The 14,700-nt window shown below is 43.1% G+C and overlaps 1 protein-coding gene across 1 annotated transcript; it reads left to right on the forward strand.

Moving 5' to 3' along the window:
- Window positions 1-6,953: 6,953 nt before the first annotated feature.
- Window positions 6,954-12,987, forward strand: TAF9B (TATA-box binding protein associated factor 9b). The gene is made up of 7 exons (XM_073360950.1): window positions 6,954-7,009; window positions 7,258-7,339; window positions 8,597-8,733; window positions 8,816-8,950; window positions 10,040-10,121; window positions 10,908-11,021; window positions 12,633-12,987. The coding sequence occupies exons 1-7, from the start codon at window positions 6,959-6,961 to the stop codon at window positions 12,797-12,799; spliced, it is 768 nt and encodes a 255-aa protein (XP_073217051.1). The 5' UTR covers window positions 6,954-6,958; the 3' UTR covers window positions 12,800-12,987.
- Window positions 12,988-14,700: the final 1,713 nt, after the last annotated feature.

Consider the following 14,700-nt stretch of genomic DNA (forward strand, 5'->3'; position numbering starts at 1 on the left):
TTTAGTGGGTACAGGGTACCGGAAAGAGTTGGGGCTAGCCTCCCCCAGAGAGGAGTTGGGTCTGTGCTCTGCTCCTTAAAGGAGAAGAACGCGGCTAGGGAGGGCATTCATCCTTTAAATGGCTTTAACAGCACAATGCATATGCTAACAAACTTAAACAAAGGCTTTGTTTAAGTTTGTTGGGGGGGGCCGTTGGGGTGGAACGGAAGGTGTTTAAACAGTGTTTTTGATTCTGTTTCGCCCCATTTGTCTGAATTATCCATGATATTCATACTGCATCACATCAAGTCCAAATCATTAGAGGAATGCCCCTGCTTGCACTGAGCAGAGGATGTTTGGATTCTGATGTCAGCCCAATTCTGCAGCCTGACAGGAATCAGGTGTTGTCCCCAGTGTACACAGAATTCTTCTTTGCAGCCAAACTAGTCTAACATGCATTTTGTTAACTGGAACTGGAGCAGCAAAACAGAGAAAATAAATGCCTCATTTTCCAGCTTTGTGGGTGAGAGAACTATAAGTATAGATTATAATGCTGGACACTGATGCCAAGAACTTTGCTGAAAATATGTTCCTCATCTTAGCAATGGATCTAGGACTTATCGCACATCTGCCCACCTTTATTCGAATGAGCTCCTTCTGATCTGACCGCTCAGGCATTGCCAGTTTCACCCAGAACAATTTCCAAATTTGGAACCTAATACTGCAAATCCTTAATCATTTGATCAATCCCATTGAAGACAATGGGACTATTTGCATAACTATGGACCACTTTTGTGGACTGGTAAGAGTTTCAGGGGTCTATCCTTATAAAGGAAGTTAAATCCCCCATTGAAATGAAATGAAATGTTTGGGTACAATGCGATAAAGCAGTTTAGGATACAGTTCTACTTACAATTTGTCTTTTAATAAATCATACGTATGCTGAAATGGCTCCTCATCCAACTCCCATATTCCATATAAACAGACTGAATACTACATATGTGGGGGAAAGTAAGCAGTTAAGCATGTTGATGTTTGTATATACAAAGAGAGGTGTCGGAGGGGATGGGGAGAGTGTGGGGGCCCCGGGCTGGGGGAGCAGGGTGGGGTGGAGTCACATGAAGGGTCATGTGGGGAGGTCACGTCCCCTCCCTCGTGTCCCTCCCATGAGTGCAGTATCATCAAGAAATTATTTCTATTTGCACCACTGATGCAGAGGACAGATATTGATAGACATTTTAATTGACAAACTTAAAAACAACTCCTCCCAGTTGTACCATCTCCCATGCTGATTTCCATGCAGAAATCTGGGCATGGAGCACCCAGAGCTGCTCTCTCTACTTGGAGCTCCAGTGGAGGAGTGTCTGTATGGGGTTAAGGAGGCGATGGGAGAGAACAGATGCAGTATGAGAGCCAGATGGCTAATAGAGCTGCACTTGTGTGGTTGCTCATCAGGTGGTTGTTTCCATGCTTTGAAATGTCACACATCATTATCACATACGAGAACATTAATTTTGCAGTGAAATTAAAATGATGGCCACATGTGAGTGTTTTGACTCTCGGTGTTAACTTAAATTCCTTCCTACCTACCTTCCAAGCAACGTACATGCTAATCCACATTCTCTGAAGTTCAGTTCCTTGCTTTAACTTGGTTTTCAATGTCAAGAATACATTCCATAGCAAAAAACCTGTCATCAAGGCAGAACATCGTAAGGCTGTGAGTGCCAGTATCCTTTCATCTAGTGCAGAGGATGAAATGATGTGAGCCCAGGGCACAGGGATCTAACTGCAGATTGGTTTACAAGATCAGGAACTATGGGCTTCATTCTACTTCCACTGAAATAATTGGGAGTTGCTACATTGACATCAATGAGAGTTGATGGTTTCAAACACTGGGTGGGAGGGGAAAAAGAGGGTAACAGCAATAAGATCATGATGTGGCTTTTGCTCCTAATGGTCGTCATGAGATTACGAACACAAAAATGTAATGCCTTAAGTACAGTTGTATTTTTCTCCTGTATAGCTGTTACAAAAAACACCCCTCAACATTTAATTTCAACATTTACAGCTGTTGCCATTATTAGTAATGACATATCGTGTACTTCTGTAACACAGTGAAGACAAGAGAAGACAAGTGGATGGGTCACTACAAAAACTAAAAACTAATTTCCCCCTACTGTTACTCACACCTTCTTGTCAACTGTTTGAAATGAGCCACCCTGATTACCACTACAAAAGTGATTTTCTGTCCTGTTGATAATAGCCCATTTTAATTAAATTGTCTCATTAGAACTGACCCCCCACTTGGTAAGACAACTCCCATCTTTTCATGTACTGTTATATATATCTTCCTACTGTGTTTTCCACTCCATGCCTCTGAAGTGGGTTTTAGCCCACAAAAGCTTATGCCCAAATACATGTGTTTTCTCTAAGGTGCCACAAGTACTCCTTGTTGTTTTTGCTGATACAGACTAACATGGCTACCACTCTGAAACCTGTCACAAGTGATCCAGTAGTTAATGTGCTCACCTGGAACATTGGAGACCTGCTGTGTTCAAGTCCTTGCCTGCCACAGGCTGGCCTGTGTGACCTCAGGCTAGTTAACTAGTCTCTCTGTGCCTCAGTCCCCTCCGTAAGAATCATAAGGCTGGAAGGGACCTTGTGAGGTCAATTAATCCAGCTCCTGTGCTGAGATACAGCAGAGTAAACCTAGACTTTCCCAGACAGCTGTTTGTCTAACTTGTTCTTAAAAACCTCATCACAGGGATTCAACAACCTCCCTCAGAAGCCTATTCCAGTACTTAACTATCATTACAGTTAGAAAGTTTTTCCTAACATCTAACCTAAATCTACTTCACTGCAGATTAAACTGATTACTGTTTGTTCTGCGTTCAGTGCTGTGGAGAACAATTGATCACCGTCCTCTTTACAACAGCCCTTAACATAGGTGAAGATTATTAACAGGTTCCTCCTCACTCTTTTATAATTTTTGTTGCTCTCCCCGGGCTCTGTCCAATTTGGCCACATGTTGCCTAAAGTATGGTGCCCAGAACGGGAGACAGTATTTCAGCTGAGGCCTCACCAATGCTGAACAGATCATACCATATGCCTGTTAATATAGCCCAAAATGATACTAGCCTTTTTCGTAGCTGCATCACATGGTAGTCTCATAATCCATTTGTGATCCACTCTAACCCCCAGATCCTTTTCTGCACTATTTCTGCCTAGCCAGTTATTCCCCAGATATGGGGATAATAGTACTTCTCTACCTTATAGGGATGTTGTGAGTTGCTCAAATGCTACAGTAATGAGGTCAAATAAGTACCTAAGAGAGTACAGAAATGAGACATCCAGCCAGTTGTTAACAGGAAAATGTCTTCCTCAAAGTAAAGAAAAAAGCAAGCTGAGAAGGGCTGATCTATGGGGAAAAATGCACTCCATTTAGGGGAAATATGTCCCCAACCCTTCTTCCTGTTCAGAATCATTATCTGTGCTTCCCAGGAGACTGTGGCTTCAACTTGTGCTGAAATTTCACATGCTTGTTTGCTTTAGTATATAAATGAACAGACAGCAAGAGCTACATTATACAATATTCATGCTGTCTCCAGGATACAGCCTCTCTTTTTGTACCACTCACATTATTTTCCACAGCTAGTACATAATGTAAGTAAGTGGTAAAGGTGACTTTCATGGAAAATTAGAAGATAAATAAAACAGTTTTGGCTCATTTCTTCCATGGTGGTTCTTGCTTTCTTTCTTGTTAAATTAATATATGAGAAATTAACTAATACAACTAAGGGGCTGCAAATTCTATGAGAGAGATGGCCCTGTACAGAGCACCACAATGGCGTGCATGGCACCCCTCATCTTTAATATAGAGAGCTGCCTGGTCTGCTTAAATCCACAGAGTTAATAATGGAACCCTGCATGCTAGGATTCGTCATCTTCACAGAGCCTGACTCCATAGCAAGAGAAGAGGGTGGCAGTCTTCTCTATTGTCTGCATATTAGGTGTGGGCTTTGTTTTCTGGCCATGCTGTCAACTCGGAAAAGTTTGGAGCCTCAAATCCAAGTAGTTTTGTAGGGCAATATTGCTACCCCTTTTGACCTCTGTGGTTAACTAAAATTGGGGTTAAGTGGGTTGTTGCCATTAGGAGAAACTGATGATAAAGTCACATATGTTGTTGTTTCCCTGACCACAGTAGAAATCAAATGGCAGGAGACAGTTTCACAGTTCCAAGCCTCTTTCCAGCCAGCACTCCACCTAAAAACTCCCTCTCTAGGCTTTTGTCAGGGTCATGCTATGAGGGCTTCTCTTTTGTCTGAGGCTTCTTTGCTACTTCTCTGCATGCTCCTGTGGTGCTTCTGCCTTCTTTCACACACACACACAAACACACAGCTGCAATCAATTCAATCCCCTGCCCTGTACTTACATTCAGCCCTTAGTGAAACTCCTCTGTCCACATAGTTCAGATTCCTGAATGGCTTTAAATGCAGCCTGTGCTTTGGGCAGTGGCAACTATTGTTTCAACTATCTCTAAAGAGTATTTAATTGTTCCCACATTTAGCCTGAAAGGAAGGCAGCCGCTCTGCCTACTATCTTCTACAAGCCTCTCCCTGCTTCCGCAGAATAACAACGTGATTTTAAAAACATAAGTAATTCTGTGCTTGTTTGCACAATGTTCTTCCAGCTTGCAATCCTTTCATAGTAATGCTGGTGTCAGGGTTCTGGAACGTAGATAGAGAGGTTAATGGAGTTTGCCCCACAGTGACCACAAGCCCCTAAATTGTCCCGGGGCAGCCCATCACCACACCACCTTGAATGGGTGGCTCCACAACAGCCCATACTGATCATGGATCACACTTATTCCACAGATGGTCCTGCCCTAAATTGCACTGCCTCTTGACAGTGACTTCGAGAAGTAGCAACCCCACCCCCCCAAATCACTTCCCCTCTGAGCTCCACACAATGATTTTCCCCTTCCCTCATTCTTTCAACAGTAATGTGGAGACAGGAGGACAAAGTCCCCATGGTCCCATTCATCCCCCATGCCTCCAGAGAGGCTCTGTTGGTAACCCCCTCAAGATGGTGGTGAAACTTGGTCCATAGTTCCTACTGAATCATGCACAAAAGCAAAAATGTTTAAGTGTCCTGAACATTCTCAATCCTGCAAACATATGCTTAACTTTGCATGTGTTAGTGGTTCCACTGAAATCAACAAGACTACCCTCGTGCAAAAACTTATGCATAAGTATTTGGTGGATCAGTACCTAAGGTAAGTGAATCCACACAAGCCCACGCACATCTAGTTGCAAGATTTGGACCTATAAAGAGAAAGCCAAAAGGCAACAGGTAGAGATACACCATACACACAGAGTGATCAGAGCGGTGGCAGACATGTCATGTTACCTTGATTGTTTTTTTTTTGTTTTAATTTTCTGAACTGCCCTTGCTGATAGGAATACATTTTTTAAAAAATCACTTTTTGCCTATTTTCTAATTTTTCAAGTGAATGCTTATTAATTGCCCTTGGCTGGTCCATATTTAACCTTTGCCCAATTCCTCTTTTAGAATTTCATTAATCACTGTTGTCTGTTGCATTTTATGATACTTTTGCCTATTTTCTAGCATATTTGCCAGAAGCTGGGAATGGGCGACAGGGGATGATCACTTGATGATTACCTCTTCTGTTCATTCAGCACCTGGCGTTGTCCACTCTCGGATAGATGGACCTTTGGTCTGACCCAGTATGGCCATTCTTATGTCAATTCATTTTATTCACCACCCTCGCCTTTTGTATGTGTGGGAGAGAGGAACAAAGAAAGGCAGGCATTTATTTGTGGTTTTATTTATTTTGCAGACCTCTGCCCACTTTTACTTTTTCCCGAAACAGTCTGTACGAGCGTCTCACTGCTCGGTAGGAATCCTGCCCCTCCTCTAACTCCCCCAAACTCATGTCATCTAGCACTGCCAACTCTTGTGCTTTTATAGCAAATCATATGATTGTTGATATATTTCTGAAAGCCCCAGCTCCTGCAGGCATGTGATTAGGCTTTCGTTCAAAAAAAAATAAGTTTTTAGCCCTCCAGCCAGAGAAAAACTTGATTATGTCACACAAGAGCAGGGCAAAGGCTCAGGCAGAGGAAGGCACATCAAATGAACCCTTCATTTACTAATTTTTAAGTACGATTTGGTGGGGCGCACTCGTTATTTTGATACACTTGGGGTCACCAACACTAGCCCCAACCGAGCAATAAAAACAGCCACGAGTCAGGCCCCCGGAAACCATGAGACTGGCTTTAAAAACAGCCACCCGGCTCTTTCCAAAGCCGAGCATTCGGGGCTCCCCGCCTGAGCCCTCAGCCCGCTCCGCGGCATCCCCCCGCCTGAGCCCTCAGCCCGCTCCGCGGCATCCCCCCGCCTGAGCCCTCAGCCCGCTCCGCGGCATCCCCCCGCCTGAGCCCTCAGCCCGCTCCGCGGCATCCCCCCGCCTGAGCCCTCAGCCCGCTCCGCGGCATCCCCCCGCCTGAGCCCTCAGCCCGCTCCGCGGCATCCCCCCGCCTGAGCCCTCAGCCCGCTCCGCGGCATCCCCCCGCCTGAGCCCTCAGCCCGCTCCGCGGCATCCCCCCGCCTGAGCCCTCAGCCCGCTCCGCGGCATCCCCCCGCCTGAGCCCTGCGCGCCACCAGGGCTGGACCCTCGCGTTCCAAGCAGCAGCAAGAGTTCCCGCGCTCGCGCAGCACCCCGGGGGCTGGGTCCGCGCGCCGCCCTGAGCAGCAGCAGAGGAGCACAGAGCACAGACCCTGCCCGACCTCTCCCGCACAGCCACGCCGAAAATGAGCTACTAGTCCCACCCTGACACTCCACTGCGCATGCCCAACAGCACCGTGCGGAGGCTCTTGCGCATGCTCACTAGCAAACGGGGGGGGCGGGACTTCACACGGCAGCCCCGGCAATAAGCAGGTCAGCTGACCGGAAGCAATGGAGCAAAGCAAGATGGCGTCTCCCAAGAGCGCGCCTAAGGATGCTCAGGTAGCGGGGGGCTCCTAGTGGGGGCGTCGCGGGCCGGGCTGGGTGGAGATGCTCGGCGGGGCGGCTCCGGGGCGTCCTCGGTGCAGCGACTGGGTCCTGTGCTCGGCTGCTGCTGAGGCGAAGGGGCGCTGAGAAGCTGGGGGCGCTAGCCCCGGAGCACTGTGTGCCCAGCCCCTTGCGCCCTTGGCAGGGGGATGTTAGCGCCTGATCTAATGGACTCACGCTGTATTTCTCTTCCCCGAACGCAGGTTATGGCCCAGATCCTGAAGGACATGGGGATCACGGAGTATGAACCACGGGTTATCAATCAGATGTTGGAATTCGCCTACAGTAAGTTGTCAAAGTGCTACCTACAGAACATGCTGCGCTGCCTTTCCAGGTGTGGCCTCCCCGAGGCGGTACCGGGCACCTCTCTCACACGGGCTATTGCAGAAGTGGCAGGGCTTCGGAGAGAGTCAGTGAGGATGATCAAAGACCTGGGAAAACTGGAGACCAATAGGAGGGACTGTTTGAGAAGTATGTAGAGTAATGAATGGTGTGGAGAAGGCAGATCAGGAGTGCCTGCCTGTCTTAGCATAACAGAACAAGTGGATGTTCAATTAAATTAAAAAGTGGAAAATTCAAAACCGATAAAAGAAAATATGTTTGCACATGACTTGTAATTAAATTGTGGAATTAATTGCCACGGGAGATCATTGTGGTCAAGAACTTACCAAGATTCAGAAGGTGATTGCATATTTATAGGTATCGAAAGAATATCCAGAGTTATCAGTAATGACAATAAAACTGTAGGAAACAATAGTAAACCTTGTGTTTCAGGGCTTAAACCAATTTCTGATTAGCAGAGATCAGGATGATCTTATGTTATTGTCGGAAGCATCTAGTTCTGGATACTTGTAGACAACGTACTGGGCTAGGTGGAGTGCTGGTCTGATCCAGTATGGCGGTTTCCATGTTCCTAACTCTCCAATATATGGCACAGAAAAAGAAAAGAAAAATTTGGATATTTAGAAGGTTTGTGGTGCGGTGTGTTGCTGCTGTAGAGTTTCACCTGTGGAATTTTTGGCTCCAATCTTAGCATGAGAACAAAAGTAAAAATGAGTCCATTGCAATTTAAAAAAAAAAATTATATGGAAAACCCACCATGTTATTTGGCACAATTTGCAAATGTTGCTGATGAGATGCCCTGGACTCTGGCACAGGTGGGAGTGATATTGTATGCTAGGTTTCATGTACATAAACAAATGCTTGATAGAAAAACTTGTACTGTCTTGCACAAGTCATTGCTATTAGCTTTTCAATGAGCACAATTGTTTTAAAAAAAATTTTTTTGAAGAAAAAGAGGAACTATTAGAAATAAAACTAGATGGGTACTAAGGGATTAATTTTTGTCACAATAAATGTATTGTTGATTGTGACGAGACAGATTCATCTTTTGTTTCGTGGAATGTGTATCAGGAAATAATGTTCTTTCATAGCTTCTAGAAAACCTGTAGAGTACATGAACTTTTACCAAATTTTTGTGAAGAGAAGTTGCTATTTTTTTAGACATGTGCATTGGGAGATATTCTGTTTTGTTCTTCGAAGGGTATGTGACTACTATATTGGAAGATGCAAAAATTTACTCAAGTCATGCTAAGAAGTCCAGTGTTGATGCAGATGATGTGAGACTAGCAATCCAGTGTCGAACAGACCAGTCATTTACCTCTCCTCCCCCAAGAGATGTAAGTAAAGCTTATTTAGAGAATCTTTATATAACAAAAGAACATGGGTATTGATAACTATTTCCCTTTTTCTCCCCCCTAGTTTTTGCTAGATATTGCAAGACAAAAGAATCAAACCCCACTGCCATTGATAAAGCCATATTCTGGACCCAGACTACCACCTGATAGATACTGTTTAACAGCTCCAAATTACAGACTTAAGTCCTTGCAAAAAAAGGTAAGAGTTTTATGAGCCAAATGGGATTTTTGTGTGATGATGACATTTTATTAAACAGGATGCTCAAATTATTCAGTTTTTCTCAAGGTACAAACATAGGTGCAAATACCAGTAGAGATCTTTGGGTGCTAAAGTATATGGAAATTATTTCTGGCAATTGCCAGAAATAATCTGCTGTTTGCAGATATTCTTTCCACCAATTTACCTTTTAATATTGTGTGTAAAAGAGGCTGTGTTGTTTAATGGTTAGCACAAAGGATTTCAGGTTAGGTGTATCCTGGTGGACCATTCAGTCAGCTCAGCTGGACTATTGGGTAAAAGGTACAAAGTCATTGAAAATCAGACACAGAATCTAAACAAAGCTTTCCTGGATAAATAAATGCTAAAGTGAAGACTTGTCCTTTGGTTAGATTGCTTTAGCCTATGCAAAATGACATACTATACTGAAAAAGCAAATCAAAGTAAATTGTATTGCTTCTTATTAATGTAATAGTAGTATTTGTTGGTCACGTATACTGTGAATAGTGCAATAATTTTCAGTATTACTCAAAACTAGCAATGCACTTTCATTATAAATGATTGGTTAGTATCTGTAACTACAATATTAAAATTGGTTAGTGCTATCACAATATTAAAACACTGCTATAACTGTAGCAACACTTCCCTTGTAAACACTATCCAGGTAACAAATTTCATCCTGAGCCAAAACAAAGTTTAGAAGGCCTTAGTCTGTAAGTGGTGTGTTTAAAATTAAATCTTTAATGTAATTTCTTTTACACTTGTATAACTCAAACAGCTTAAGTTTTTAAAAGATTCTGCACTTTGTGCATAAGCATGGTGGATTAGTGGTTCCACAAGGCATCTCTACTGAAATGTAGTTCACAGTGTGAGGAGTTTGAGAACTTCTGTCCCAGTGGGTAAATTCTGTGACATAAGTGTTGCATTGCAGTAGGCTGCGCATGATCACATGTTCATATTTTGTTACTCTTCCATGTTGCAGAGGATACATGTGTTATCACAGAAATAATCAATGGTTCTTAACACTGAAATGGTGGTTCTAATCTGAATGCATATATTCTCTATCTACAGGTCTCTTCCTCTGCGGGAAGAATAACAGTGCCCCGACTAAGTGTTGGTGCTGTAAGTAGTAGACCTAGCACGCCTACGTTAGGTAAGAGGGAACTCAGTTATGGTTTGCCATATTGACCTTGCTTAGAAAAAACTTTAAACTTATGGAACAGTTCTAAATTTTGAAGAATATTCTTGCCTGTTAAAAACCATCTTGGAGTATGTTTTTAAGGAACAGTAGATAACATCCAACTCACCATTTCAGTGAACTTTGATATCTTAACAACCTAATGAGTTTTTAGGAAAGTGCAATGGAAGTTAAATGAAAATAAGTTTCTCTCTAAGTTACCAAAGCTAGACCATTTTTATTTAGTATGTAGGAATGATAATACCATTCTTGTATTTCTGACCTGTTCTATAAAATGGAAACTGTGGCACTTTTTCAGGAGAGAAAAATGAATTAGTTGAATGACTTTTTAAAAAAGTACAAACTACATTCTGAGGAGGGCTTACACCCTGAAGTATAGATTGAAACAGGTTTTTTACTGACTCAGCTATTTTGAACCAGAATTTAAGTTGGGCACATGCAATGATATACATGTAACCATGCATGTGCTTCTGGCCAGCTGGGAGTTTCACTGGTTGTGTTCATACACAAATGTATGAAATGCTGCTGCACACAGCTTACTCTGCATATCTGGCCATTTGTTAGGATCTAGATCAAACCTAGCTATGAAGTATCAATGTATATTGATATTATTTAATAGTAATTTATCTCTTTTCTATATGAAAGTAGCAAGTTCAGTTTTTTTGAAGACATTTTATGTAATGTAAAGAGTTGTGTATTTGCCTGCACTGAGTCCTCTAATGAAATCGTTGTGTATTTCAGGAACTCCTTCAGCACAAACAGTAGCTGTTTCAACAAAAGTTGGCACTCCGGTATCACTGACAGGTCAAAGGTTCACTGTACAAATCCCATCCTCTCAGACAACAGTCAAATCAGGTATGGCATAAGTTACAAAACACCAATCTCTTGAGACCTACACCACTTCTTTAAAAGACCACATATATTGGTTTGGTTTTTTTCTTCTATTGAGGTGCAAGAGATCTGCATGGTGGATCTAGAGGTTCTAACCCTATTGATGACCCATGTGGTTAATGTGATACCACATGATGGAATTTCTTTCTTCCATTTTCTCTTTTAAAAACCTAGGAAGCTAGACACACACACACACACACACACACTTACTTACTTACTTAAGATTTAAAAGTCAAGCGCTCAAAAGGCATGAAATGCCAGAATTAAGCTTGTCTTTTCAACTTTATTTTGGTCCTCAATTCTTAGTCTTAACATAACCAGTACAAATGTACCAAAGCCATTGTTAGTCTTACTTAGCTATTGAAATAATTCACTTTCTGCTACTAAGCAATTACAGATTCTCTTAATCAGTAAAATTGTCATAGCTCCTACTTAGACAGACAGCACAAAACTTCCTTTAAGGACTAAGCCTGTTTAAAAACAAACGAACAAAAACAAGCAACCAGAGTTGTAGTTATGTTCCTGAAAAATGCTACTTTAAGCAAATCCAATTTCCCTATTAAACAGTTTAATATTATACACAGCAGGGATGATTGTGAAGCTTGGTTGAGGTGGTGAAGTCAGAGGGTGGGATATTCCCCAGGGAATGCCTTACTGCTAAATGATGAACTAGCATTTGGCAGAGCTCTCAACGGTTAATACATTGTTGTTAATGTAGCCTCACAGTCTACAAGGCAGCACGAATGGAGGGAGACAGCACGGCAGAGAGAGGCAGACACACACTGTATGTGTGTGTGTGATGCGTATTGCCCCTTTAAGTACACAGACCCCATTCTAAGTACATTGCCTTTTTAAGTAGATCAGCAAGTTGAGACAGCAGCTGCTGCCAAGAAGCTCCCTCTGTCCTGAGCCCTGTCATATCCCCCACTGCTCTGTGGAAATGGGGTAAATTAGCGGGGGTAGGGGAATACCCTGACTTTCTTCTCTTCTCCCCCTTCTCCTTGCACAGCAAGCAGGAGGCTCCTGGGAGCAGCTCCTAGGCAGAGGTCGGGAGCAGCTCCTAGGCAGTGGGGGGAGGGAGAGCTGAACTGCCTGTCAACTGGTAGCCTGCTGGGCTGCTGCTGTACAGGGAACTTAGGGGCTGCTGGTCCATCCTGGTTCCAAACTCCCACCAGCTAGCTCCAACGGGCTGCTCTTTCTGCAAGCAGTGGACAAAGCAAGCGGCTGTCAAACAACGTTATAAGGGAGCGTTGCACAGCTTTAAAGGAGCATGTTCTCTAATTGATCAGCAACGAAACAATGTTAACTGGGACAACTTTAAGTGAGGACTAGCAAAACCTGACAGAAACAATATAGCAAATTTCAATTTAAGCTTTGCAGCAAATCCACAATTATGTGATGGAAACTCCATTGAACATTATTGAAAATAAACAGGAATATTAGCATGCAGCACACCTTTCGCCTTTAGGATATTACATGTCCTATAATAGGAAACTATATTTTCATTAGCTTGAAATACTAACTATATTTTTGTGGCAATGGCAGCTAAAACACTTCTTTTCCTTTTAAATACAGCAACGCCTACTACCCCTACAGTTCAGAATGTTCTGATTAATCCTTCATTAATTGGATCAAAAAACATTCTGATTACTACAAATATGGTATCATCACAGAATGCAGCCAGTGAGGCAAATCCATTGAAAAGGAAGCATGAAGATGATGACGATTATGATAATTTGTAAAGGGATACAGTCCAGTCTCCATACTTTTTCAGAGGTGTGATTCATATTGAGTCTGATGCCAAGTTGGAACTTGCCAAAATGTTGTTCACAAATTGTGACAGAAAATGTGTAAATATTCAGAGTTAATGGAATCAGGAGAAGAATGATAGTGCCAGGATAACGATGCTGCAATAAAAGCTGTTTTTTAACCGTGTCTGTGATTCAAAATTGCTTTTGGGGCTCACTCACCATGATGTTCATTATTATTCAGGATTTCTGTCTTGTACCATAGTTATGTACATCTTTCCCTCTCCTCTTGAGTGTGTTGCTTGTAATTCAAATAGAAATGCTTGAAGTTTTGAAGAGTGCAGTTTCTGCCAGATGCTTTTCTTACTATACTGTCTAAGAGAATTTTTAAAAAGGAGTCAGAGGTAGGTGTAGACTTTGAAAGGACAATTTTTTTTTTTTTTTTACTAGGTTTGAAGTTGGTGTCAATTTTTAAATAACCAGAAAAAGTCTTGGTTTAGTTCTTGAGAACGTTCTTTTTCTGCTCCTGAGCTGCTACGCAGATTTCAGAGTAACAGCTGTGTTAGTCTGTATTCGCAAAAAGAAAAGGAGTACTTGTGGCACCTTAGAGACTAACCAATTTATTTGAGCATGAGGTTTCTCAGATTATTTACTTTAAAGGAGACATATTAGATCATAGAATATCAGGGTTGGAAGGGACCCCTGAAGGTCATCTAGTCCAACCCCCTGCTCGAAGCAGGACCAATTCCCAGTTAAATCATCCCAGCCAGGGCTTTGTCAAGCCTGACCTTAAAAACCTCTAAGGAAGGAGATTCTACCACCTCCCTAGGTAACGCATTCCAGTGTTTCACCACCCTCTTAGTGAAAAAGTTTTTCCTAATATCCAATCTAAACCTCCCCCACTGCAACTTGAGACCATTACTCCTCGTTCTGTCATCTGCTACCATTGAGAACAGGCTAGAGGCATCCTCTTCGGAACCCCCTTTCAGGTAGTTGAAAGCAGCTATCAAATCCCCCCTCATTCTTCTCTTCTGCAGGCTAAACAATCCCAGCTCCCTCAGCCTCTCCTCATAAGTCATGTGTTCTAGACCCCTAGTCATTTTTGTTGCCCTTCGCTGGACTCTCTCCAATTTATCCACATCCTTCTTGTAGTGTGGGGCCCAAAACTGGACACAGTACTCCAGATGAGGCCTCACCAATGTCGAATAGAGGGGAACGATCCCGTCCCTCGATCTGCTCGCTATGCCCCTACTTATACATCCCAAAATGCCATTGGCCTTCTTGGCAACAAGGGCACACTGCTGACTCATATCCAGCTTCTCGTCCACTGTCACCCCTAGGTCCTTTTCCGCAGAACTGCTGCCTAGCCATTCAGTCCCTAGTCTGTAGCGGTGCATTGGATTCTTCCATCCTAAGTGCAGGACCCTGCACTTATCCTTATTGAACCTCCTCAGATTTCTTTTGGCCCAATCCTCCAATTTGTCTAGGTCCTTCTGTATCCTATCCCTCCCCTCCAGCGTACCTACCACTCCTCCCAGTTTACTATCATCTGCAAATTTGCTGAGAGTGCAATCCACACCATCCTCCAGATCATTTATGAAGATATTGAACAAAACCGGCCCCAGGACCGACCCTTGGGACACTCCACTTGATACCGGCTGCCAACTAGACATGGAGCCATTGATCACTACCCGTTGAGCCCGACAATCTAGCCAGCTTTCTACCCACCTTATAGTGCATTCATCCAGCCCATACTTCCTTAACTTGCTGACAAGAATACTGCGGGAGACCGTGTCAAAAGCTTTGCTAAAGTCAAGAAACAATACATCCACTGCTTTCCCTTCATCCACAGAACCAGTAATATCATAAAAGGCGATTAGATTAGTCAGGCATGA

Source organism: Lepidochelys kempii, chromosome 9 (assembly GCF_965140285.1).
Source record: "Lepidochelys kempii isolate rLepKem1 chromosome 9, rLepKem1.hap1, whole genome shotgun sequence".
Lineage (NCBI taxonomy): Eukaryota > Metazoa > Chordata > Testudines > Cheloniidae > Lepidochelys > Lepidochelys kempii.